General features: G+C 36.1%; 1 protein-coding gene across 2 annotated transcripts in view; it reads right to left on the minus strand.

Annotated features, from left to right (window-relative positions):
* Nucleotides 1-22,617: 22,617 nt before the first annotated feature.
* Nucleotides 22,618-27,804, minus strand: part of GDAP2 (ganglioside induced differentiation associated protein 2) — a 69,355-nt gene continuing 64,168 nt past the window's right edge. For both annotated transcript variants that reach the window (XM_079100330.1, XM_079100331.1), the window contains 2 exons: nucleotides 26,991-27,134; nucleotides 22,618-23,080 (listed from right to left, as the gene is read on the minus strand). In XM_079100330.1, coding sequence (XP_078956456.1) covers nucleotides 23,033-23,080; nucleotides 26,991-27,134 — 192 coding nt within the window. In that variant the 3' untranslated portion in view covers nucleotides 22,618-23,032. The remainder of the gene's footprint in view (nucleotides 23,081-26,990; nucleotides 27,135-27,804) is intronic.

A 27,804-nucleotide genomic window follows, 5' to 3' on the forward strand; every position in this document is an offset into this window, starting at 1 on the left:
TATGACCAACAGAAATGAATGCATACATCCATAGAAAGACTTGTACATTAGTGTTCACAGCAGCTTCATTTATACTAGCCCAAAATTGGTTACACATCCAAATGGTCATCAATGGTAGCCAGGAATCCTCTGCCATGTGTTTCTGGAATTATCTCAGGCAATTGGAGGTATTTTGTTACCCAGGAAATCTGTTATAATCATTCCATTACATAAACTCTCAATTCCCTTGCCTCTTTCTCCTTTCATTGTCCTTGCCCCTCAAACCCCTGAATTCCCAGATTTTTGCCTATTCCTTGCCAAACTCTGAGCTGCTGAATGTGACTAAAGAAAATTATGCAAATTTTTAACTGGTCTCCCTGTGGTTTTCAATCAGGAATGGTTCAGTTCCCTCAGGGTTATTTGGATGATCCCAAGGGTAGAGGGGCACCACTAAGAGCCAGGGATGCTAAATGCCAAACAACATACCTGCCCCAAACAACAGTAGTATCTCTGTTGAAAAACACTAGGCCACAAACCTCAAGTGATCAGAGCTCTACGAGATCATACTGTAATTCCCTTTCCCATTCTCCTAAACAATTTTTCTCTCTTCTCTAAACTTCCAAGGCGCTTTTCCTCCTGCTGCTTTTTAGTTGAAAACCATACTTCTTATTTAAGAGAAAAAGTGAAGTTCAGAAGAAAACTTCCAGGTGCTCTTGATCTCTACCAACCTACCTCCCTCTATACCCACGTCCTCAGTGTCTCCACTGTCACTCTGGGTAAACTGCTCAAACTATTTTCCATCTTCTGTTTGTAGCTGGATCCTCCCCTCTCACCCACTCAACAACTTCTATACTGTAATGCTGCATCCTCAGTTTCTCCCTCTGCTCTATTATTCCCATCAGGATATATGCACTATTTCATAACCTAAAAATGTTCTCCCTTGATATCCTATTTATCTCCACATTTTAGAAAGTGGTAATTTGCAAGGAATCAGGTGACCAGACTCTGGCCCCCTATCACCAATGACCGACCTTGGCAGCTGGCCTCTGCTCATGTTAGTTTTCTGATGTACACAATGAAAAGGTGATACTTGTTAATCTCTAAGGTCCCTTCCATGGTTAACACTTGCTATCTATGACATATTCTTCATAATGTACCCATCTGGCAAGACATAGAGACAAAGGCAGGTTGTATAGGAAAGATGTCAGGCTAAGCAAGAAATGAATAAGACACACAGTTTCCCACCTATGGGATGGTAGGAGCCCAAGACAGAAGCACAAATGACTCTTCTATAAGGAAGGTTAAAGATAAGGGTCTAAAACAGGAATCCGGTGCAGACATGGAGAGATCAGTGAGATCAGAATTGGAGAAGGTTTCATGCAGGTTAATATTTATGATAGATCTCAAGGGATACTCAAAGGAACAGTGCAAATTAAAAGGGATAGAGAGACTGTGGGAAAGATTCACCCCAATTTAGAGATAAAGGAAAAGAAAGTATGGGAAGGAGATAAGCCTGCAAAAGGTGATAGAAGGCATGTTGCTGCAATCTTGAAGGTCAGAATGAAAAGCTTGTATTCTTCACCTGAAATGTGAAAAATCAGCCCTGGGCAATGTCAGGCTGATAGAAACAAATAGGTGTTGTAATGCAGCTTGAGCCCTGCAGGTTTTTTTTTTTTTTTTTTTTTTTAACCTTCCACAGAAAATTGTGTAACTGAGCGTTCATGTTCTCTCAAGGAGTGAATGGGGTTGAAGCAAACAAAAGTCATCTTTCTGTTTTATTTGGTCAGAATGCATCTGGAAATTATCAGAAGAGAAAAAATAGATAAACCCCAAGTATTATTGTAAAATACATTGTTTTTCTGACTGTGACTACACATTGAATTCTGAATCCTAGTCTTTCCTTATCAAGAACATTCCTTTCCAAGTTACCACAAGAGAATGGCTACTTCATCCAGGGCCACGCAGTTGTTTGGATGATGGCCACAGCAAGTTTTGTCATAAAAAGGGCAAACGTTAAATGATAGAACAAAATACTCAGTTCTAAGATCCAATATACATTCCCATATAATTGCTAGCACATTCCTGGTTGCTTGGAATAAAGCTTAACATTAAATACTTCAAAGCCTAGCAACCAATGGGTCTTTTTAGGATTGGTGCTGGTGCCAGTGGTGAATTCTACAAAGCTGTTTGGGAGCATGAAGGCCTGAATTCCCAGTGTTCCCACTGCCAATTCAAGGGATCTTCTTAGGGAAGTAAATAACCATCCATCCCTATGACACGCAAAAACTGGAGACTTCAAAGTTGGTTTAAATTTTGACCCTGACACTTAAGTGACTCTCAGTCTTAATTCTCTTTATACCTCTATGTCCTCCTCTATAAAGTGGGATGATAAAAATTCTAGTCTCACAGGATTGTTGTGAGACTCAAATGTATTTATGTATATTTTAAGTGATGTCTGGCACATGCTGAGGGATGGTGAGGACTGGCTCATACTATTCTCCTCACCACACTCAGTTTCTCCCTGAGGTTCTTGCTGCTTTCTAATGATCTGATACACAAAAGACAGAGACATGTTTTCAGAAAATGCACAGGACTGCCCCACAAAATTTAGGATGCTCAGAAATAACTTACACCTTCACTTCTCGCAGACTCACTGGTGTTTATCCTGCGATCAGAGACCCCTCGAAAGAAAAAGAGAAATTCTATCACGATTTCTTGTTTGAAGTAGTAGTATCATCCTCTGATGTAGCATGTTCTTCAGGGTGACTTTTCCCCAGCCACTATGTCACTCATTTCCTCTGCCTTCTTGAATTTCTTATTAGTTCTTTCCCCTTTGTTCTTCTTTGGTTGGTTCATTGACATTAGTTCATTTTTTTCCTTTGTAGTCCATTTTCAAATGTGCTTATGCCTATAAGGTCAGTAGGTCATATGTGCCAAAGGTCAAACTAAAAGAAGTTGTTCAGAATCTCCCTTTTATTAGAAATTGAGAAAAAAGCGCAGAGCCTCTTGGTTTGCTAGTTAGAGAAACTTCTTTCTGGAACCATGTAGTCCCCTGGCCTCCGAAGATTTTTGTCATTTTCCATAGAAAATATGGGGAATATTCTTTTCTGGTTCCTGTGTGCCTTCCTCACATCTGAAGCTAAGAAAGTTAAAAATGCAACTTAGGCGTGCTTATAGGAATGCCCTTAGACATGTTAAAACTTAAGTTCAGGGCTGGGGAGGTAGCTCAGCTGGTGGAGTACTTGCTTTGCAAGCACAAGGCCCTGAGTTTGATCCCCAATACCAAAAAAAAAAAAAAAACTTAAGTTCAGCATACTTCCAAATCTGAGTTCTTTCTGGAAAATTTTTGCAAAGCCACACCTCACTAGAACCACACCCAAAAAAGGACATCCTATGTAGAATGATTATGGGCAATCTCCCTGGCATTGCCTCAAATTCAAAGAAAGTTCTAGTCTTACAACTATCATGCCACATGCACATCATTTTTACTTGGATAGTGTTATAAGACAAGAAAGTATATTCCTGTCCATAGATCACCCAGAATATTACACATGGAACAAAGGTCAGGACTAGCAATTCTGTGCTGGAATGTGTTTGCTTTCAACACTTCACTGTAAAAAGAGGTTCTTTAAATAAGAAAGCAACAATCTGGTACAGAGACAGTCAGATCTCCTGGCCTTTATCACTGAACACATTGTCCTAGACTACTCTGTCTCATTCCATCCCATATCTGCTTGAGGAATCTTGACTTTATTGTCACTTCTTTTCTCCATCTCCCACCACTAAGGTTGGTTGCCAATCCTTATTAACACTGCAACAGGATGTAATCATTGACTAAGATTCTCAGGACTTTGTGAACTGCTTCTGCAGCACTGTGTTCTTTTAAGGAATTTGCCTTGGCAATGTCCTTGCATTTATTATATTAGATTTGGGTTAACAGAGGCCATTCCTAAATGATATAATTGTGGTTAATCCTTAAAATATCCAGGGCGAAGGTGTTGGTCTTAATTTACAAAGAATGTGATGATATTTTACTCCTTGGAAATCGTGCTTTGTAGTTTATATTTACCTTTGGCTACATTTTGAGGGGATAAATTTTAATTACAGGAAAGAGTGAGACCTGGAGATAAAGGGCACATAAGCAAAAAACAAAAAACACTGAGCAGATGACATCTTCTGACTGAGAACCTGTGTTCTCTCTCCCATTCTCAAAACCCCCTGCAAGGTTGGTAAAACTCCTTCTACTACTGCCGCAATGAAAAGAGACTCTACCAAGGTAATTACTGTAAACAACCAAGAAGAAGCAGGAGAAGAAAAAAAGAATATTTAACCCTTAAAACATAGCCCAATAAGATGGCATTTAAAAAATAAGCTTGGACAGATATACTCTCACTTAACAAATAATGCATTTTAGGGAAAATGTCCACCCCGTCTCTTCTTTAAAAGAACCCATTCAATATCCAAAATAATATTAACACCTCTCCTTGTATTTATACAAATGGAAGACATTGAATTTTTTTGCCTTCTTTTCTTCCTACTTTTTCCACACACCCCACCCAGTTGTAATGTGTGACTTTGTAATGGCTTAAAAATTTTCAATATAAATTCATAATTTACATTATAAAGCAAAGATGAAATTATGTGGGAAACAGTTAAATATCACTCACCCATACACTGAGCAACAAATAGTCCATTTTACAAAATGTAGTGGAGTCAAGGAATATGTATTTATAATGTCTTATCAGAAGTAACTAATTAATTGGAACTAATTAATTGGAATCAGAAGTAACACATTAATTGGAAGTAACTTTATAGTTACTTAATGTGAGAATCCAAGGTAGTACTTAGCTTAATCAATTAATGAAAAAAATATGTATTAAGTGCCAACATTGTGCTCAGTGCTGTAGATATGTGTGTTCAAATTAGATACTGCATACTTTGCCTCATTGGAGTGTATGAACTGGGTGGGAAGTTGTCTTTCATCAAAACCTACCTGGAAGGTTAGTAAAACTCCTCTTATTACTGTAGCAATCGAAAGAAAGTAGTCTGTGGTATAACCCAAAGGCCTATTTTCAGGTTTGGAAAAGACAAATCTGATGACTACATAAATGGCCCAAGTAGCAAATTGGCAGAGAAATGCCTGCAGCAATAGAAATAATGTTGCTAAAGATTCTGTACTTTGAAGACTAAACTTTGAGTAACTGCTCACAGGAACAAATATCTCCCTTAAATTCATTGCTGTGTTCAAGAAGATTCCCAGTCTCGAGGAAACCAGAGGGGTCCCACACCAACCTGGATCACATAAGCAGATGGGTGGTATAGACCAGCAAGATGAAAGGGAGAGGATCTAAATAAAAAATGGGCTCACATTAATCATGTGTTCTGCTCCTGATGGTGACATTCTGCTGGAAGGGCACTGGGTAAGCTGGGACTAGATGATCATAAATATGAGAGGAGTTGGTGGCTCCTCTTCTCAAAATGAGCATATGGTCCAAAAACAAGTTCAGATGGAAATTTTTGTATTAAGATTACCGAATAGAACATGGGAAGTTCTGGATAAGGATGTCTCAGATCATATGGAAAAGCAGAAAAATGTACAAGAGTGTAGAATCATGGCCTAACATGTATTGTTGATGCATTAACATTCAACTCAACAGTGCTATAATTCATGACCAAACAAAACTTGTCTAACAAAGCTTAGTTATTCTTGGTTACTCTGGGTGACTCTGTCTCTACCATCACAGGAGGCTGCCCAAGTTCAACAAGATGGCCTCATCCCCTGAAACCTCTTCAGGCCTTGTTGGCTTACAGTATAATATGACTAGAGTCCAGTTCCAAGTCTAGTATTTTGTTACCACTGAGGCAATTTGGGACCTGGAATCCAATATTGGCTTCCAGCATCTTGCCTACAAAACCAAAGTATTAAGGGTTAATGCTGTGAAGCAAGGCTGCTAACCTCACCTCACAACTGCTACCTCTCCTGTTTCTGCATTCCCTCTTCTCCACATGCTGATGTTGATTTTTACTTTAGGGACCACACTTTCTCTATAGGTAAGCACTCACCATTGACTAAAAAGAACTGGACTTCCAGCATAGATTACCAACCCTTGGAGTTATGAGGACAAATGACTTAAATTCTCATAAATATTACCTATTGTTAAGATTTGGATATGAAGTATCCCCAAAAGCTCCTGTGTTCATGTGGGAGGTGAAATAACTAGATTATGAGAGTTATAACCTAATCAGTGTATTAATCCATTTGCTGGGATAATAATTTGAAAGGATTACTGTACTGCGTGGTAACTGTAGGTGAGTGTGGTATGGCTAGAGGAGGTGTGTCACTGGGGGTATGTATGCCCTTGGGGATTATGTCTTCTATAAAAAACATTATAACTTAATTCATATGTCTTCCTTGTTCTCCTAAGTGAGTTGTTCTCCTCATTCAGATCTCACTTTTTTGGTACCACATGCATAGATACACTTCATTTCTTCTTTCAGTAATTATTTGAGAGTCTACTGTGTATTAAAGACTGTTCAAGGAGACATTGGGGATGATGCAATGAACAAAACAAAGAAGCCTATGCCCATCATCACTTATGTGTTTGGTGATAAATGTGACATTTAAGCTGGTATGGCACCAGCACAGACCAATCAGAAAAGATTCTGGTGGTTGTCTTGGAGTAGGATCCTGGAAGGACATGAGGTGCTAACCCTTTAGGTGCTGGAGAGTGGAGATCCATGGAATCTGATGGAGGGGTGGGGTAGTGAAGGCACCGGAGGGCTTAGGACAGATAGATGCTATTTATCAACTGACACAGTAGTATTTCAATATTTTAAACAATTGATGTGGCTGAATATGAGTTAGTAATAAATGTTGTGGAAAAAAATTAAATGGCATAACATGACATCATTGTGAATACAGTGACTTTTCTGAGAGAACAATGAAAGATAATACTCAGATTCTAAAATAGTACTTCTTTGAAGAGATGCAATGAAAGAGTGGGAAAGGACTAGATGGTATATGTAGTGCCTTCATGTTTTCAAGCAACAAATTTTGTTTTTACACCATCTGTGAACACAAAACACCCTTAATCCTACTATTTACTTGGAATGAGTCATGATCTCAAGGTTCTGATGTAAATGATAAAAGCATAAAATAACAGATGCTTAATAGGAGAAAATAAAATTCAGTGATATTGGAACTTAGTAATGCCTGGTTTTTAGTAACACTTCTCATTGACTGACCATGAGGTCATGGGTAGAAAATAAATCTTTAAGTGATTGACAAGAAGCAGAAGCAGCAGTAGGTCTCTTCTGCAAAGCATACTAGATTCACAATTGTTTGGTCTTCAGGCAATGAAGATAGGGTACTTCCCTCACAACTCTATTTTTATAGACAAAAAATTGCATGTTAATCTTAATAGGTTGTAGCCTCTCACTTTTCATTCTGAAGCATCTTGATTCAATAAAAGTCATTTTTATGTAATAATTTTTGAGGAAATTATTTTTAAGGAAATCAAGAATTTTAAAAGTATGCTTAGGAGCTATAAAGCAGACTGTAAGGGAAAAAATTAGGACTCGTTTAATATCCTCAACATCATGATTACAAGAAAAGGAAAGAAGCAAGATATCTACAAATCCTGTGTCCATGCTTGTGAAGAGAATTCTAATTGATACTATTTAGAGGGTGGTGAATAACACCTTCCAATAGTCTACCAAATCCTTAATGTAAGCTTTCTGGGTTTGAGAGTTATCTGGAAGATACTCCATAACGTTAAAGTGTTTTTTAAAGGCATCCCTCATCTAAGAAAGATTAATAAGCACTGGCACCAGGGAAAAAAACAATTCTCCTATTCAAAAGTCTTTATTGACTGCCTGCTCTATGCCAGTATTAGTTTGGACACTGAGGATAAGGCACGGAAAGAGTCCAGTGAGATCTTTACTTTCATGTGGCTTGCATTCTATTGAGAAGGTGGAGAGGGAACATTAAATTTTGGGTCAAACACACCTGGGTTTATGTTTTGATATTCCAATCTTGATCAGTTTTTTTCTTCCTCTAAGCCTCCATTTCTTCCTCCCCAAATTTGGAATAATAATAAGATCAGAAGTAAAATGATTCAGATATCTAGTTTAGGGGTTGGAGTTTAATAAATGATAATTTTTATAATTAATAAGTATAATAATTATAATTTATTAAACTCCCTTCACCAGGAATAAGTAGGTAGAAGTCAGAGAAATATCACTACTAATTTTTATAAATAAGGGTGAGCTCAATAGGTTGCATGAATTGTGTTAGTCACTGATCGATGCAATGATAGCTGGTCTAGCTGGCAGATAGATGGCTGGCTCTTGATTTCTTTCCTTCACAGTACCTTTCTTTAGTTAGTACCCTTCTGGATTCATCAGCTCTAAGGAATCACTGAATTACTCAAAACAGTGAAGCCCATTCCTTGTTTTCATTTGGCCCTGGAGCTAAGTGTGGTGTTTACACTTTTAAACAATTGAAAACAAAGAAAAATAGTATTTTTATAGTAAAAATTATTTGAAATTTAAATTCTGGTCTCCATAAATAAAGTTTTATTGGAACACAGGCACACCCATTTATTTATGTATTGGCTATGGTTGCCTTCAGTCTACAGCACAGTTAAGTAGCTGTGACAAGACGCCATAAGGCTTGTAAAGCCTAAAATGATTATTCTCTGGCTCTTTACCAAAAAAGAGTGCCAAATCCCTGATTTAAAATGCCATTTTCTTTTGAAGAAAAGACATACAAAATGTATCATACATCTTCTGAATAGGTAATGTGATACATTTTAATATTAAAAAATCAACTATATCTGGTAAGTGTAAAAAGCAAGGTGGTTGGGTTAGAACTATCAGAATATTTAACTAAAACATTACGTATATTAGTCAACTTTTTGTTACTGTGACCAAAATACCTGACAAAAGCAATTTAGAGTAGGAAAAGTTTATTATGGGCTCATGGTTTCAGAGGTTCAGTCCATGGTTGGCTGATTCCATCTCTCTGGGCCTAAGGCAAAGGGGAGCATCGTGGCAAAAGGACATGGTGGAGGAAAGCTTCTCCTAACGGTGGCCAGGAAGCAGAGAGAGAGGGCAAGTGGGGGGGGGCAAGACATAATCCCCAAGGGCATACATACCCCCAGTGACACACCTCCTCTAGCCATACCACACTCACCTACAGTTACCACGCAGTACAGTAATCCTTTCAAATTATTATTCCAGCAAATGGATTAATACACTGATTAGGTTATAACTCTCATAATCTAGTTATTTCACCTCCCACATGAACACAGGAGCTTTTGGGGATACTTCATATCCAAATTTTAACAATAGGTAATATTTATGAGAATTTAAGTCATTTGTCCTCATAACTCCAAGGGTTGGTAATCTATGCTGGAAGTCCAGTTCTTTTTAGTCAATGGTGAGTGCTTACCTATAGAGAAAGTGTGGTCCCTAAAGTAAAAATCAACATCAGCATGTGGAGAAGAGGGAATGCAGAAACAGGAGAGGCAGCAGTTGTGAGGTGAGGTTAGTAGTTGTCAGTTGCACTCTAGAATCCTTTTTAAAGATGAAAACTGGAGAGATTAAGACACAGGAAGGTGTTTTACTTTGAACCCCTTCATTGATGACAAGAGGAAACATCTGCTTCACGTTGGAAATATGTTGTAGCAGATATTTCTTCTGGTCATCAACCGAGGGGGTTCTCTTCCATTGATGAACAAATATTAGTTATCTTTCTAGAGTGGGCTAGGCACTGTGCCCACTGTGGTGACGATAGTTTTTCATCATTGTCCCAACTGCCCTGTGAAGGAAGCATTGCTCTCTGCATTTTTACAGATGCGTAAATAGATTGAGAAGGATTACGTGACCCTTAACCTAGAATAATGCTGCTAGCATGCATCAGTCAAGATGGAATTGAGTCTTTCAACTTCTATTCCACTGCTCTTTTAGTTATAGCTTAGCTGCTACCCATGGTTAGCAAACTATGAGGAGGATATTAATAGATTCAAGAACTTACTGAGATATGTTCTACTAAGGAGTGCGACAGGGAGAAGTATATCAGAGCACACAAAGTTTTATAACCCAAATATGGGAGGGAGGGTAGAAGACAGTGGGAAAGGGGAATGACTGCTAATGGATGTAAGGTTTTGTTTTAGGATTTATTATAATTATTATTTTTTAGTTGTTGATGAATCCTACTTATTTATATATGGTGCTGAGGGTCGAATCCAGTGTCTCATACATGCTAGGTAAGTGCTGTACCACTGACCATAATCCTACACCCTCTTTTAGGATATTGAGAATGTTCTAAAAGTAGATTGTGGTCATGGTTGCACAACTCTTTGAGTATACTAAAGGTCACTGAACTATACCTTCTAAATGGATGAATTTTATGATACATGAAATTATGTCTCAACAAAGCTAGTAAAACAACGAAAGAGAAAAGTCAAAGTGAATATATCCAAAAAGGATATGCTATATACCATTAGAAGAGAAATAGGCATAAGTCATAGCAGTCTTTATATTCAAAGAAAATATACTACAGAGTATGGTACTGTTATTTGATTTTTGGTATGGGCCATAAGAAATTCTAATCACAGAAATGCAACAGAGCAACAAACAAAACCAGTTGTACAGTGTTCTTATACTGTACCATCCCAGCCTGAAAACTAAGAAAGGACTCTTACTTCTTTCTCACTTTCTGTGTAACTCTCCTGGGGTTCATGTGAGGCTCAAAACTGGGTTTCCTACAAGAGTAAGATGGTTTCAACAAGGAAACAGAGTACCTCCTAGTGCTAGTCTTGTGCTAAGTGCGATACAAAGAAAACTGCCATGGAGATGCCCGTACTTCACATTTCACACTTTAAGTTGATTTCCCTATGCATAGAGGAGAGAAGTCTGAATGCATAGGAGTATATATACACATTTTGACTTGGGTACGGAAAAGAGTTTCCTCTTCATTTGTAAGGCTGCCATTGATTCGAACATGGTACAACTCAACGATCCTGCTAAATTAAGTGCCTAGTGGCTGTGTGAACTCAAACATGAATGGTGCTTGCCTTGCTCCTTTCCTTGAGTGGAAGTCATTAGAATGCCTTCCCCCTTCTTTCCCGGGTTTAAAGAATCTGATGAGCCTAATGTAAACCATCCCACATACCTGTAAACGTACCTTAATTAAACTGGTACTTAAAAATTACAATTTATTTTAAGAGAAAGAGTTGTAAGTCTAGCAAGCTGATGCTGGGATGTTATTTTAAAGGTTCTCCAGAGCCCCAGAGCAGTAAACACTCAGACCACTCTCTGAGACCCTCCTACACTGACCACATAGAACGAAGAGAAAAAGTATATATGAGCCTGAGGCATTGAAAGATCTGGATGTGCTTTTTAAAGCATTATATAGAACAAACATTAATCTTTTTCTTAAGTGACTTTCCCAGTATGCTATTTTTATTTGTTTTAATTAGTTATACATGACAGTAGAATGCATTTTGACACATCGTACATAAATGGAGTATAACTTCTCATTCTTCTGGTTGTATGTAGAATCACACTGGTTGTGTAATCATATATGCACATAGGGTAATAATGTCCATTTTACTATTTTTCTACCACCTTGCCCCCTCCCCTCCTTTCACTCCCCTTTGCCTAATCCAAAGTACCTCTATTTTCCCCTGGCTCTACCCCCTTATTATGAATTGGCATCTACATATCAGAGAAAACAGTCTTTGGTTTTGTGGGCTTGGCTTATTTTTCTTAGCATGATATTCTCCAGCTCCATCCATTTACTGGCAAATGCCATAGTTTCATTCTTCTTTAAGGCAGAGTAATACTCCATTGTGTATATACATCATAGTTTCTTTATCCATTCATCTGTTGAAGGGCATCTAGGTTGATTCCATAATCTAGCTATTGTGAATAGAGCTTCTATAAACATTGATGTGGCTGTGTCACTGTAGTGTTAATTTTAAGTCCTTTGGGTTTAGTTCTAGGGGTGGGATAGCTGGGTCAAATGGTGGATGCATTCCAAGTTTTCTGAGGAATTTCCTTACTGCTTTCCATAGTGTTTGCACTGATTTTCAGTCCCACAAGCAATATATGAGTGTGCCTTTGCCCCCATATCCTCGCCAACACCTATTGTTGCTTATATTCTTGATAATTGCCATTCTGACTGGAGTGAGATTGATTTGCATTTCTCTAATTGCTAGAGATGTTGAACATTTTTTTCATTATTTGTTGACTGATCATGTTTCTTCTGTGAAGTGTCTTTTCAGTTCCTTTGCCTAGTTATTGATTGGGTTATTTGGGGGTTTTTCGTTGGCTTGTTTGGTTCTTTATATATCTTGGAGATTCATGCTCTGAGATGCATGTGGTAAAGATTTTTCCCATTCTGTATGCTTTCTATTCACATTATTGATTTATTCATTGTTATTCATGTTTCATTTTCTATGAAGAAGGTTTTTAGTTTGAATCCATCCCATTTGTTGATTCTTGATTTTACTTCTTGCACTTTAGGAGTCTTGTTAAGAATGTCAGTTACTAAGCTGACATGGTGAAGATTTGGGCCCACTTTTTCTTCTATTAGGTGCAGGGTCTCTGGCCTAGTGCCCAAGTCTCTGATCCACTTTGAGTTTTGTGTGGGGTGAGAGATAGGGGTTTAATTTTATTTTGTTATATATGTATTTCCAGGTTTCCTAGCACCATTTGTTAAAAAGGCTATCTTTTCCCCAATGAAAGTTTTTGGCATCTTTGTCCAGTATGAGATAACTGTATTTATGTGGATTTGCTTCTGTGTCTTCTATTCTCTATCATTGGTCTATGTATCTGTTCTGGAACAATACCATGCTGGTTTTGTTACTATAGCTTTATAGTATAATTTAAGGTCTGGTATTGTGATATTGTGATGCTTCCTGTTTCATTTTTCTTGCTAAGGATTGCTTTGGCTATTCTGGGTTGGTCTTTTATTTTTCCAAATGAATTTCATGATTGCTTTTTCTATTTTTTTATGAAGAATGTCCTTGGGAGTTTAATAGGGATTGCATTGAATTTGTATAATACTTTTGGTAATATGGCCATTTTGACAATATTAATTCTGCCTATCCAGGAGCATGGAAGATCTTTCTATCTTCTAAGGTCTTCTTCAGTTTCTTTCTTTAGTGTTCCATAGTTTTTACTGTAGAGGTCTTTCACCTCTTTCATTAGATTGATTCCCAAGTATCTTATTTTTTTGAGGCTATCGTGAATGGGGTAGTTTTCCCAATTTCTCTTTCAGTGGATTCATCACTAATGTATAGGAATGTGCTTGACTTATGGGTGTTGATTTTATATACTGCCACTTTGCTGAATTCATTTATTATCCCTAGAAGTTTTCTGGTGGAATTTTTTCGATCTCTAAATATAGAATCATGTTGTTGGCAAATTGTGATGGTTTGAATCCTGTTGGTATGCCTTTAATTTCTTTCACTTGTCTAATTGCTCTGGCTAGAGATTCTAGGACTACGTTAAATAGAAGTGATGATAGAGGGTATCCTTATCTTATTTGTTTTTAGAGGGAATGCTTTCAATTTTTCTCCACGTAGAATGACATTGGTCTTAGGTTTAATATAGATAGCTTTTATAACATTGAGGTATGTTCCTACTATTCCTAGTTATTCTAGTGTTTTGAACATGAAGGGGTGCTGGATTTTATCAAATACTTCTTCTGCATCTGTTGAAATGATCATATGATTCTTTAAGTCTGTTGATATGGTGAATTACACTTATTGATTTTCATATGTTGAACCAACCTTGCATCCTTGGGATGAACTCCATTTGACCGCATTGCACTATTTTTTAAAAATGTTTTTGTATGTGATTTGTTGCATTTTTGCTTCTCTGTTCATCAGGGATTTTGGTTTGAGGTTTTCTTTCCTTGATGTGTTTTTGTCTAGTTTTGGTGTTAGGGTGATACTAGCCTCATAGAATGAGTTCGGAAGGGTTCCCTCCTTTTATATTTCATGGAATACTTTGAGGGGCATTGATGTTATTTCTTCTTTGAAGGTCTTGTAGAACTTGGCTGAGAATCTGTCTGGTCCCAGGCTTTTCTTGGTTGGTAGGCTTTTGATGGCATCATTTCATTGCTGTCTTAGTGAAATTTCTGTCCCCAAGAAAGGCAGGATTACAATACACAATCTATTTCCTAACAGATTTGAGTTAGGGTAGTGCATTCTTGGTCATCAGAAATACTCACGTAGCTGTGAGATTTTGAGTTGGTAACTGTTCCTGATGTGTGAAAAAGCACAACATACACTATGAGCTCAGTCACACAAAATGGGATGTTATGTATGTATATGCAGGACCTAGAACACTCCCAACTAAGCTGCTCATGACTGGGACCACTGTGTTCTTTGCTTCTTGTGTTTTTCTCTTTCCTGTAATGCATATATTAACTTTTTTTTTTTTTTTATACTGAGAACTGAACACAGGACATGTACATAACCACTGAGCCACATCCCCAAGTCTTCTTTCTTATTTTTTGACACAGGGTCTCCCTAAGTTGCTTAGAACCTCACTAAGTTGCTGAGGCTGGCTTTGAACTTTTGATCCTTCTACCTCAGACTCCTGAGTCACGGAAATTATAGGCATCCACAGGTACATATTACCTTAAAAAAAATCTTTAAAAAAACCAAAGAAGAAAAAAAAGTTGATCTCCTTACATTTAGTTATTTTTAAAAATTACTCACCTTGTGAAAAAAATCCAATGCTTAATTGTTAGATGTTAGTCAACATTTGTATAAACATTATCTCTAGAAGATACCCAAATACTCAATGATTTGGCCACACCCATTTTACAGATGAAGTGGAAACAGAGATTAAGCAATCTACCCTGACATTGCTAGTAAGTGCTAGTCAGGATGCCACCAATGACTCTCAAATTTCGATGAGGATGCAAATCACCTAGAGGACCTTTGGAAAAAATGTATGATTCTTCAGCTTTTGGGTGGGGCCCAAGAGTCTGCATTCCTACTAAGCCAAAGCTCCTGATTCATAGACCTTAAATAGTAAGATATTACAAGATTCAGTAACATTTGGGTTAAAATTAAAATCCCAAATGCTTAAATGTAAATTAACATTAGACACTGCCTCAAAACACTTTCACAGTCCTTGAACAACTCTGCTGCTAGTTCCTAAAGTCTGCTTTTTCCTTGGAACCTGGGTGAGCAAGCACAAGGTATATAAAAAATAATAAAACATTTAAAAAACAGATGTGCAAACATAGTTACAATGAGCTTTATAGGTGTGGTCATTCTGAATCTAGTTAGAATCTACATGATATGCGTATTAGTTCAATCTACCTGTTGGGTTTCCATTTCTTTATAAAATAGGAGGGTTCAGTGGTTATGTAGTTTTGAGAACAAATGTCCTTTCCTTTCATAAAATTTCTTAATACCTACTAAACTATAATAAGTAAAATTCATGAATAGCCTAACCCATGTACACATCAATTAAAAATCAGTATAATAATTTATAATGAGTTTCAAAATATAAATGCCATTGTTTCTGAATTAGAAGACATAATAAAGTTGTCAAGTGCTTTCTCTATCTATTAATAAAGAATAATTTTGGATTTTAAAGAGGCAAAAGATCAGAGATAATTCCATTCAAGTAGTAAAGGAAAAGTTACTTTTAAAAGTTTCATTTATATTCAATAAGAGAAAGAAGAAAATAACTGAAGTAGGGTTCCCAACTCAGGTTGAATAATAGACTGATGCAATGAAGAAAACCAAGAAGTAAGCCTTATCTATAAATGTGATGCCAGTCAATCTTTTTACGTTGTGATAGGGGATGAGGCTGTGATAGAAAATCCCTCTTTTATCTTGATAACCCACACATGTGGAGAGGCATGAATTCATTGAACTTAAAGACTTGGCAGAGAGGGATAAGAGGCTGGATTGGAAAAGAAATTAATTACCTATACAACAAATATTATTACAATGTCACTACTGAGGATATAGGGAAATAAAAAGGAAATATTTTAAAGCTTCCCGAATTAACAAAATTCAAAGACAGCATTGTATTTCATGTGTCTCCACTACATTAACAATTTGTACAGATGTTTTAGTAAGTGGGGGAAGAATCTGAATTTGATACATGTCATCTTTGTTAATAAATAATTTAACTTTTCTTACAACTTTCTCCTTGGTATTTCCTCCCATCAACAAATATCAGAAAAAGCAAAACCAACCAACCTAGCCTGCAGGTAGGTATGTTTGTTCATTTTTCAGAACTCCAGAATTTATTTTAGAAAAACTAGGAAAAGATAGAACACTACCAGAAACTACTTTAAAGGACAATTAGAACTATTTTTTTAGATGCTTCTTTCACAGACAAAAATTAAGAAGTATTAATACTATTTCATAGAACTGGCATGGGATATCAAAATAATACTTGTGAGGGAAATTCCACGGAAAAGTTATTTTACAAGTCAGGGAGAATCTCATGTTATCTTATAAAAGAGTCTCATGAAACCATAAAAGTACAAGAGCACAATAATGCACAAATTGAACCTAATGGTCATAATAGCATTTTAGCATACCATGGCGTAGCATGATAGCCTTTAAATGAAATTTATTTTTTGTCATTACAAGTATGTTACACAATCATTAAAAGGAAGAAGCCATTTTCCTCTCTATAGAAACATTGATTTTATGATAAATATTTTTAAGAAAACAATTTAAGATAAAAACTTTTAAAATAAGTAACTTATGTTGATATTCTATATTTATTTTTATAAGACCATGAGATTTGGTATAAGATTTGGATTTGAATCTTGATGCTACAACTCAATATGTAAGAAATGTATACACACACACACACACACACACACATAGGGGAGAGAGAGAGCACACGAACATGCTTAGCAAAATTTGAGGCAAACAGTAAATCCTCAATGTTAAGCTAATATTATTTCTAATCCAAGCAGTGGTAACTGCTATTGCATTTATTCCTCCTAATCACTCAATGAGTATTACCATCCCTGTTTAATACATGAAAATGCTGAGGTTCAGAGAGGTTGAGAACTTGGGCATGTGAGAAGCCAAAGTAGCAATGCTATTAACCACTAAATTGTTGCTTCTTAAAGTGAGAGGTATTAAAAATCTTTGTGGAGTGTGTTTGTGTACATGTTGTGGGTGGAGGTGTACCCATGGTTTGACTATGAGAATTATATATTTTTCATATTGATAAAACATTTAAAAGATAATCAATATTCATGTCCTGAATTATCTGGATAATTGTCTTAAAACCAAACATTGTTAGGATATTTCAGTGCCTAGGCTTGCATTTGTATTTACTTCCACATTAAAGAAAGCCCCATTCCGCATTAGTTGTGGAAGCGTATGGAGAATGTTGCCAGACTTAATAGAAAAATGGTGCATTCATGTTAGATGAAGACCAAATAACATTACTATGTGCTGAACACACAGAATAGTCTGAAGAGAGGAAAGGGAGAGAACCAAGTTACACACAACACATGGCAGGACATGCATGTTCAAGTGAACCTGTACTGTAGTACTCAATATGATAACCATGTCAGGAGTGATGTGGCAAAACAAAATCACCCATCACATTTAATTAACATTCTTTTAAATTAGCTTTTATAGTTTTGCCTATTTCTAGAAGGTTGTTTCGTTTTTTTTGTTATTTCCACAATCCCTGAGTGCTGGGACTCAAACCCAGGCCTCCAGCATGAGAGTCAGGAACTCTACGAGATGAGCTAAATGGCCTGCACTTAGTTTTGACTATTTCTAATCTGCAACTTGTTTTGGGTTCATACTTGTGCATTATGCTTAATTTATATATAGGTATGTTAATGCACATAATTTACATAATAAATACAACGAGTGAAAACTGAGGAGCTACGAAATTCTCCCTTTTATTAAAAGGGGATGTGTATTATTCAAGTTTGAGAAAAACTGCTCTACTTTGTATTGCTTGCATGTGTGGTCTTCAGCAGGTCACTTTAACTTCCCTTACTACCTACCTCTCAGGACTTGCAGGAGTACTCAAAAAAATAAAGACTGTGAAAGTGCCTGTCCTACAGAAGGTTTCAAAATGATAGTTCTGTCTCCTTTCTCTGAAATGGGGGAGATAATATGGAAGTTAAGTATAGTATAGGTTTTTACTATAAGTGACGAATGGGGATCGGGAGTATCAATTTCACCAGAGAGCTTGTTAGAAACTAAATATCTGCAATTTAACAATACCCCGCTGACAAATATCTGCACACTGAAGTTTGAGGAGCACTAGTGTAGATTTCTATGGTGAATATTGACAATAAAATTTAGTGTGTTCTGTACCAATCTTTAGGTTAACTTTGGTGATCAGAAAAAGGCCTAGTGTAAATAGCCAAAACAGAAGGCCCTTCCCTGGCTTCAGTATAAACATTATTTTCACTATTAACTCTTCATAGGCTTTATTTGCATACAGTGGAGCCCTCTTAAAAAGGGAGCTAACTTCAAATTTAGAAAAAATTGTTTTTTAAATACAGAGTAACATAATAGCTTTCTGGATTTTGAATAAACAAATTTTAGCATCCTGACAAGACATTATTAGGTTTCCTTTGTCCAAGAGCAATTCAAATCATTTATATATGTTAAGCTCTTAAATGTTTTAGCACACATGATATCTGGTCTAACACAGTCGTGGCTCAGTTCATAACTATGTGCTTACATTAACAAAATACATTACGAAAAATTTGTGTGTACAAAATATTAGGTTAACTGACAAAGTATCAGATCATATTCAGCAGTTATGATTTTATCCTTGAACCCAGTGGCCCTATACATTTAAGACAAGCTGGACAAAAAGATTCAAAGATGCTAGTCTTGCTAATGTAGAAAATACTTTTCATGAAAGCCACTAATGTCTAAACTAATCTGGATTATTTAAGAGTTAGTTTGGTAAGAATCAAAGATTGAACTGTTGTATTTATTGCTCCATGTCTTTACATATTGACTACAGAAGTCATATTTAAAAACTACAAAGTAAATCAGATTATATATATGTATGTGTGTGCATATACATATGTAAATATCTATGTTCAGGCCTACTAAGTGATCTTTATCATCTCTGGGTTTATAATATGATCTAGACTCTAGGTATGCTGTGAATATTTGTGCCCTGCCCCACTGCCCCAGTCATATGTTGAAGCTCTAATCTCCAGTGATGGTATCTGGAGATAAGGGCTTTAGGAAGTAAATATGTTATGGGGTAAAGCCCTCATGAATGGGATTAGTATCTTTAAAAGAAGAGATAAGCAAGTGATAATCTCTTTCTCTGCCACATAAAGGTAAAGCAAGGAGACCATCTGCAAACCAGGAAGAGGGCCCTTTTTGAGAACCAACTTGCATGGTATTTTGACTCTGAGGCTTCCTTACCTCCAAATACATGTCTGTTGTTCAAGTCACCCAGTTTATGGTATTCACTCAAACTGACAAAGACAAGGTAGGATCCTCTTCTTTCCTTCAGGATCTCAGGTAATCATCAATCAAGAGTTAGTCATAAGCTGTGAGGGTGCATTAGTGCGTGTAGCAACAACACTCTACTACCTATTGATTATGATGATGATCAATTAAGAGAATTCCAATAGGAAACTTACCTGATCAACTCCAATTTTAGAGGCATTTAGAGATTATCTTACAGCGTTTGGGTCCTTAATACAATTAGCCCACTGTTCCTAGAACTATATAGTTCTTCTGTATCCTGTACTTCAAATTCTAATTTCTACTCATATATTAAGCAATTTACATTCTGCACACAGATAAACACAGACAATGTATCTGGGGAACACTAAGTGATTTTTACCTTATGCTGAATACTACATTTTATCACTCCTCTATTAACTGTTGCAAGGGAAGGACAAAACTGTTATCTATAGTTTGAATTCATTAAACAATACCTAAACAAATGAAAAAAAAAAAAAAAAACAGGAAGAAACATACTGTGTTTTTATACTAGAGTATTTGTAAGTATCCATCTTATTCCTTTAAGACTTCAGAAATTTGATTAAAAAAATCTGTATCCAGAAGTGGGGATGTAACTCAGGGGGAGAACACTTGTCTGGCATGCTTGAGGCCCTGGGTTTGAACCCCAGTATCATAAAAAAAGTCCACATTCATTTTTTCCACCCAAAATACTCTACAAATCCCTGTTGATTACTCTCAAAATACTAATAGATTCTTTTGAAAAAGTAAATATAATAAAACATCAACGAAATCAGATACATATTAAAGAAAAGAAAATCTTTCAAATCAGAACCACTTACTCATAAGAGTCTAATAAGAACTATGCTCTTCTCAAGAGATCATTTTCGCTCTCCAGAAACTTGGATGTGGGTGAATTAAGAACTCAAATATACACTGAAGTAAGAAATGTACTTCTTTTAAAAATTGTATTATGCCTTACATGAATTAATAAATTAGTATTTTGTAAGTTGTGTCTTCAGTAATTCAACTAGCATTTGGCCTGACCAAGGCATAATTGAACTAAGCACTTCGTGGTGGTTTGGATTAACCTCAGATGCTAGTGGTCATTTCCACCCAGTCACTCCTTTATCCTCTAAGATGTCCTTGAACATGGCATGTGTTGTCCAGCTTATCCAACTTTTTGACAAAAGTATATATATACATATACATATATATATATGTGTATATATATATATATATACACATGCACATAAAAGGTTAATTATTTCAGTATCAAGGTCACTGATACTGAGGTTGTTTCCCAAGGGAAACAACTTATTATATAACACTTTTGACAACTATAAAAGAATGAATTTGGTTCCCATGCAAAAATTAGTTCCACTGAGAGGTGGCCCTTCTGTTTCTTTAGTCATAATTAAATTATAAAATACTGTTGACGCATGTAGTCCCTTTATAGCATAATATTTCAGCTGCACTAGAATCTCAGCAGAGAATCTTGGATTGCTAAACGCTAATACACTGGTATGAATAAAGCAAAGGAATGTTCTTTCAGAATTACTGCCCACAAGAAATAGTATATATAAATTTGCTTCCTTTCAAACGGCAAATTAGCTGCAATCTGCATTATTTATAGCAACAATGGTCTAGGCCAGTTGAGGTAGCCATGTACAACTTTAAAAAGAAAAGCTGGTATATTTTTATAGCTGCTCCTAGTGAAAAGGATATCTCAGATATTATCGAACAGTTAACTATAGAAGATGAAGTAAAAATTGCAGATTTTTAAGGCTCAAGGGGTTAAAAGAGTAGTTTGAGAAAAGGCTTAACATCAGGATTCTGACTGGCATCCTGGAGCTGATGACCTAGGGAACATTCTAGGAAGTCCTTAACATATAAGCATATTTGAGGAACAAGTGAATTTGATGTCTGACACAAAGCAAATGGTTTCAGTACATGCAAAAGAATGTTTATCCAAGAAATGTGAAGCCCCTCGTTGTTTACATGGGAACACACAGGATGGCAGGAACACAAATATAGGGGATTTTCCTATCATAAATAAAGTGTGTTTCTTTTATCTTCATTGAAATAAGTTTGGGCAAAGGCAAATGGAATGCTTAGAAGCACTGATCCTGAACACATTACAACAGATGGGTTCTACTCTGTCTTCTCTGAACTGCAAATGTACATGATGGGGTGAGGAAGATGGGGATGGGTGGGTGTAGGAATCAAAAGGAGTATGAAGACACCCAGATGGAAATGAAGATGGTTTGACCCTAATTCGAGAAGAAATCATTACAATGGCTAACAGATGTCTCCTGTTAAAGTGCAGCACTGGGGGAGGTGAAGGCCAGAGGAAATTCTAGACAAAGCAGGAAGGTAGTCATCAGGGCTGCACTAAGCTGTTCTTGTCCCCCATGAAAAGTATACCACTCCAAAGGGTGCCAAAGAGGAGTGCCTTGTAGCATTCCCTCAAGTAGCATTCCCATTTAAAAACTAGCTGAAGGCACCCCACCACACAAACTCCCTCAACATTTTTCATCTAAAGACTCCAAGTTCTTTCTAAATGCTACTTCTTCATACCTCTGTGAGGCAGGTAGCATAATTCTTTTACTAATAAGTAAATTAAGGCACAAATAAAGCCTGAGTTGCAAAAGTGGTCTGGAAGAAAGCCAATGACTAGGTTCCTGAACTTGTAACACACTTCCTCCATTGTCCATGCAGGCAACTCAAGAAACATTGAACCAAACAAAATCCTTCGTGACTCTGGGAAGAAAGCATACTCTTCAAGGGCTGAGGGATAAAGTCCTGGGATATGCTTTTCACTTAAGACTGCTGTAGGTGCACTCCTTTTGAAAAAGATCAAATCATCCTTGATCACTGGAAAAAGACTAAAGATACAGTCTTCTCATTTCCTTACACCGTTGATATCTATTGTGGCAATCTTAACCAAACTGTATAATCCAAGGAACCACAGTACCCAAATCCTAGTCTTAACTTATGCTGTAAATTTGCAAGTTCTACATTTTGCTAGTGATGTTTGTTTTTCAGCAGACACATTTCCACATTCTTGGTCCCAGATGATTTTCTTATAACTAGGTAATCTGTATAAAATATAAATGGTATTATCAGCAGGATCTGAAGCAAACAATATATCCAGTCAGCATACATTGGTTATATATATTTCAAGAAATATTTAAATACACAAAGGAAGCGTGCAATGTTTAAGAGAAGACATGACCATTGTTGGTGGCTTATGTAATGGAGAATCCAGTGTCCTTCAGGAAACTGAAGATACTCAAAGGTTGCTCCCCAATTTCTATTAACAACACTCTAAAAATGAACATTTCCATTTGATACAAATATACAAATTTAAAATGTGTGCAGTTCAGAATGGCCTACCATTTTTAGATTGCTTATGTGCCAGAAAATATATAGTCAATAAAAAAATACCAGAGAGGTGGGGACAAAAGGCTCTCTGGATCTGTACAGCAAAAATGAACATCACTTGAATAGGTAGCGATTTGTGGTGGAAGTGGCATCCTTGGAATCAAGAAGCACTAGAAGATGGCAAGTCACAAATCTGGTGATGGAGGATAAGATGTGTAGTAAGGCCCATTTTCCTGTGGAAAGAAAAACAGACAAGAACAATAAGTAACAAGACCAATTTCACTGGAAATGTGAAAGAAAGGAATGTACAGTCAACGAGACAGGGTATGTAAAATGTCTACCACATGTCTGGCACTGAGCAGGCCCTCAGCCATTAGAGTAGTTCTAGGGGAGTGATTCAGAGTTCATGTAAAATAAACAGAAACAATAAAATTATATGCTTTAACAATACCACTTATTGAATATTCTGTATGCCAGACAAGATTTTCACTGTCATTTAAAATCCTCAAGTAATGCCATGCGGGCAACATCCTCATTTCACACAAGAGGAAAATAATCACTCAGATCACATAATTCACCTACTCACCTGTCAGTAACCAGCAAAGCCTGGATCTAAACCCAAATCTACTTTAATGTAACAGGCAGATTCCTTTCTGTTAGGCTGTGTTGTCTCGCTGTGTGCCACATCTTAGTACATTTATGAAACAGCAAAATTATCTCTGAGGAATTTAATAACTATAACTCTGGGCAAAGTGAGGCTTCTTCATGACATACTCAAGTGGCAAAGCTTGTAACAATTATAGTTCTCAGGGAATTTATTTCCAGCCCAAAATGGAGAATTGAATGCCAGAACTTTAATGTCAAATATAGCAAGCAACAAACCAGAGTAAGGAGAAAATGTTTGACCCCTACTTTGGCTAATTTTATCTTAATGAAAACCAAGACAAGTTAACTTTATGGTAGAAGGATCCTAGATGAGATTTAATGAGACTTCAGTTTGGTTTCTCATTTTTAACAAAAGAATTTCTTTGACAAAGAACTTATTTTTCAATAAAATATAAACAGAAAATGTTTGGCATTAATGTATAACAGTAGAAATAAACAATGAGAAGCAGGATGAAAACAGATTGCTTCATGGTATATTTACCTTATAGTTATGGAATAGGAATTACACTGGTGCCATAACCAGGAAAACAAGTAGGAAAGCTTATTTCTGATTATAAATATGACCAGATATTAAAAAAAAAAAAAAAAAGACAATGACTTAGGTAGACAAACGCTAGGACTATCTACATATCTGGAAACTTGGAATAAAACCTTTTTCATTTTAGCACTCCCTATCAAGATCTGTCACTAGCCAATCCTGCTTCTTTCCTATGCATGGAAGCTATGGTTGGAAAAACATGCACTGAAGAGACAAATCTTTTCTGAAGTTCATCTGAAAAGAAATAGTTCACTGACTGACCTTAACCGTTCTCCATTCTATTCTACCACCATACTTTCCTTAGGTTTCTCATATTCTTGTTGAACTATGGTAAATTAAAAAGAGCAAGTCTAATATGTAAGGCCACAAATTAGATTTCATGTTAATCTCACATTGTGCAAGGTACTGTGGAACAATCAAATATTTCCTCTAATTCTGGAAATAATCATAGAAATTTTAAAAATTGTTGCCAGGTAAAGCTATACCTCTGACTATATACTCTCTGACTATATTTATAAAATTACTGACTAGCTCCTTTTCTGAAGTGGCTTCAGTTTCATTTTTATCTAGATAAATATTATCTTTTAACTACCTTCAATGGTTTCTTTCAATCCTATAGAATTTATGTCACTCTTCAAAGTTATAAAAATCCCAGAAATGTTTTTTTTTCTAAGCCTACAAATCACCACTGCTTCACTGCCTTACCTAATAAAGAACCTACTGTGTGCAAGGCCAATTAAACATAGTAATAAAATAAATCAACTCCATACTCATTTCTTTTCTTCAGTCCTATCTTTAATTCTTCCCATCCACTAAAGGAACATGTTTCCTTACAAGTCAACATCCAGCCACCTACTGGTATCTCATCTGGATGTCCCATGCAGCGTCTCAAACCTAATATGTTAGAAAATAACATACTGCCTGTCCCTTCCACCCAGCCCCTCAATGTTTTTCCTTTATATTGCTTCTCTGGGGTAATGGCAGCACCACACATCAAGTCTCCTAAAGCATTTACTTTCTGCTTCATCTGCAGTGACTACTTAGCAAATGCTGCAGATTTTATTTCCTTAAGTGTCTATTTCTAAATATATTTTTAAAATATATAAGTATTTAAATATTTTAGAAACATTCTCTGTTTATAAAATTACACCTAATCCTCTTCTGAAGTGGCTTCAGGATCAAATGCACCTTACTACAATCACTACCACTGCCCTCACTCTAGTTCTGTTTCACTAATAGACTTCTGGCTTCACTAATAGACTCAAATCTCCTTGACTATGTCCCTCTCATTCTCTCTGCTGTTTCTATACTCATCTTTCTAAAAAGGAACACAACAGCAGTTTTCCTTGCAGAACACTCTCCACTGACTAAGACAAGTCCTGTAACGTGATGAGTAAAATTCCAGTACCTAGTGATCCACACTCTACCTGCCCTTTCCTCATCATCTCCAGTTACCCTGTTTGGTTTCTTCCTCATTTTATGCATCTCTTTGGTCTTTATATACAAATGACCTAATAAGCCAATTGATAATTTGGAGATTATTATATTTCATTTTAATTAATTAAACTATACCTGTATTTGATATACCAAAAAATAACAGAAAGCTAAACAAACACCCAAATCAAAACAAACCAAAGTGAATCAAACCAAACCAGAAAAACACCAAATTTGAGTACAGTGGAGTTACAACTGATATTTAATGAAAGTTTTCTCTATAGACCCTTAAGAATAAAGAAAATGCTTAGGCTTAAATAAATAGTCCTTAAGGTTTTCTAACCAAATACTCGACTTGTATATTTCTTTTCTTTTTGGGGGGAAGTGGGATGCGTCTGGGGATTGAACTAACTCAGAGGCACTCAACCCCTGAACCACATCTCCAGCCTTATTTTATATTAAAATGTTTCTTAATGCCTTTCATATTTACTGTTATGAAGAAGACTTAGTACAAAGCATTAACAATAAGGCCACATTTTACTCCAACTATCTGCAGTAAATACAAAGTGGTAGTTTTTTTCTCCTACCATATATTCAACAATCTTTGTATTTATGATCCAGCTGTTCCAATTACAAATCCTCTCTCTGCAGCAGCTAAATTTAAAATTTTATTAGCTATTGGAACATATTAAACACTCTGCTCTTCATATAAGGGAAACCGAAATCATAGCTAAAGTTAGAGAAATGTTGGAGAGAAAATGTGTTACAGGATTTTTATTTGACTATATGCATGTTGCATAATAATTAGGAGAGAATAATTCATTTCAAACTTAATATAACAATCAAATACATTCTCTAGTTCATACATAAAGATATGTAATCACCTAACAATGAGCTTGATGAGCTTCTGGCCAAGCATGTTACTTTTTTTTTTTTTTTTTTTTTAAATTACTGAGGTGATGTTGTGAACTCACACAATGGAATAGAATTTTGGTGAAATTCAAGAGTAGACCTTTAGTCTTAAGTAACAGATCTATGAATGTACCTTTAATTAACAACAGTATAACTGGCTGATGCTCTTAAAAACGTTACACCAACTTTTAGAAAAATAAAAGTTTTAATAGGGTAAAGACTATTAAGATAAGCTAGTTGATCTATATTATTGCTGAAAGTGGACAACAATTCTGACTGGTTATATAGCTGAAAGGTCATTCAATATTAAGAAAATTAGGCAGAGGTACTTGTCTCAATGTGGCAGAAAACTAATAAAAGAACCAAGGGGTGGTTTCAAATTCAGAGCAGAAAAATCTCCCATTGAAACGTTTATCTAGAAAAAAAATCCTCTTGGGATAAAGACTTTTCCTCAAATTACTGCAGGAAAGGAAAGTTAAGTGATATTATCAAGCTTATTAAAACACACTACACTACATCAGTATCTTCTGACAGGAAAAAGCTGTACAGATATTTAATGTATTATACAAGGAGTGGGAGCTACGGGTACGTACCCTGGCATCATATTCAAGGACAAAGGGAGGAAAGTCAATCTGTTCTGGTGATATGGCAGAAAATAGCTGGTGCAGGCTGTCCACATGGTGGATTTTGTCCTTCAGGCCTGAGACAGAAAAGGTGGTGAAAAACCATGTTGATACCTGATTAATAGAAGAGAAAAATATTTTAAGCTAGTGACCACAACACGTGATTTTGAAAATGTATACTATATAAAAACTGTATTTCAAAATCTTCTAATGACCAGTGTTTTGCAAAGTGTGGTTTGTAGTTCATCAGTGTGATATGCAATCAGTTTAAAAGATTATGAACAATGTTAGAAAAAGAAGAAAGTAGAACAACAATTAAGAGACTGTAATAAGGATAAATTTTATTTCCATAACTTTTTGTTTCATTATATGTATATACACTCCTATGTGTTGGTGTGCTTCTTACTGTGGGTGGTTGTCAAAACTACTGCTTCTTACTGTGGGTGGTTCAATCACTGGTGCTTTTATACTCCAAAAATGGTTAATATCTTCAAATCTCACAAACCCTTTTTAAATTTTCAAATGAGATTGAAAGTAAGCTTTTGCCAATGTTTTGGGACAAAGACATTTTTTGTTGATACTAGACATGTGGTATCTTTCTTTGAAGTCAATCAAGTGAATCACCTATAGAATCAGTCACTTTGTTCATTTCACTGTACAATATATAAGTCTACAAATTTTCCCAAAAAAGGAACAAAAAAAAGGGAAAGAAAACTTCTGCTAGCAAGTGATATTGATTTAAGGTACTGAATAGCTAAACTTACATTCTTTTTTTTAAATTTAT

Source organism: Sciurus vulgaris, assembly GCF_902686455.1.
Source record: "Sciurus vulgaris genome assembly, chromosome: 1".
Lineage (NCBI taxonomy): Eukaryota > Metazoa > Chordata > Mammalia > Rodentia > Sciuridae > Sciurus > Sciurus vulgaris.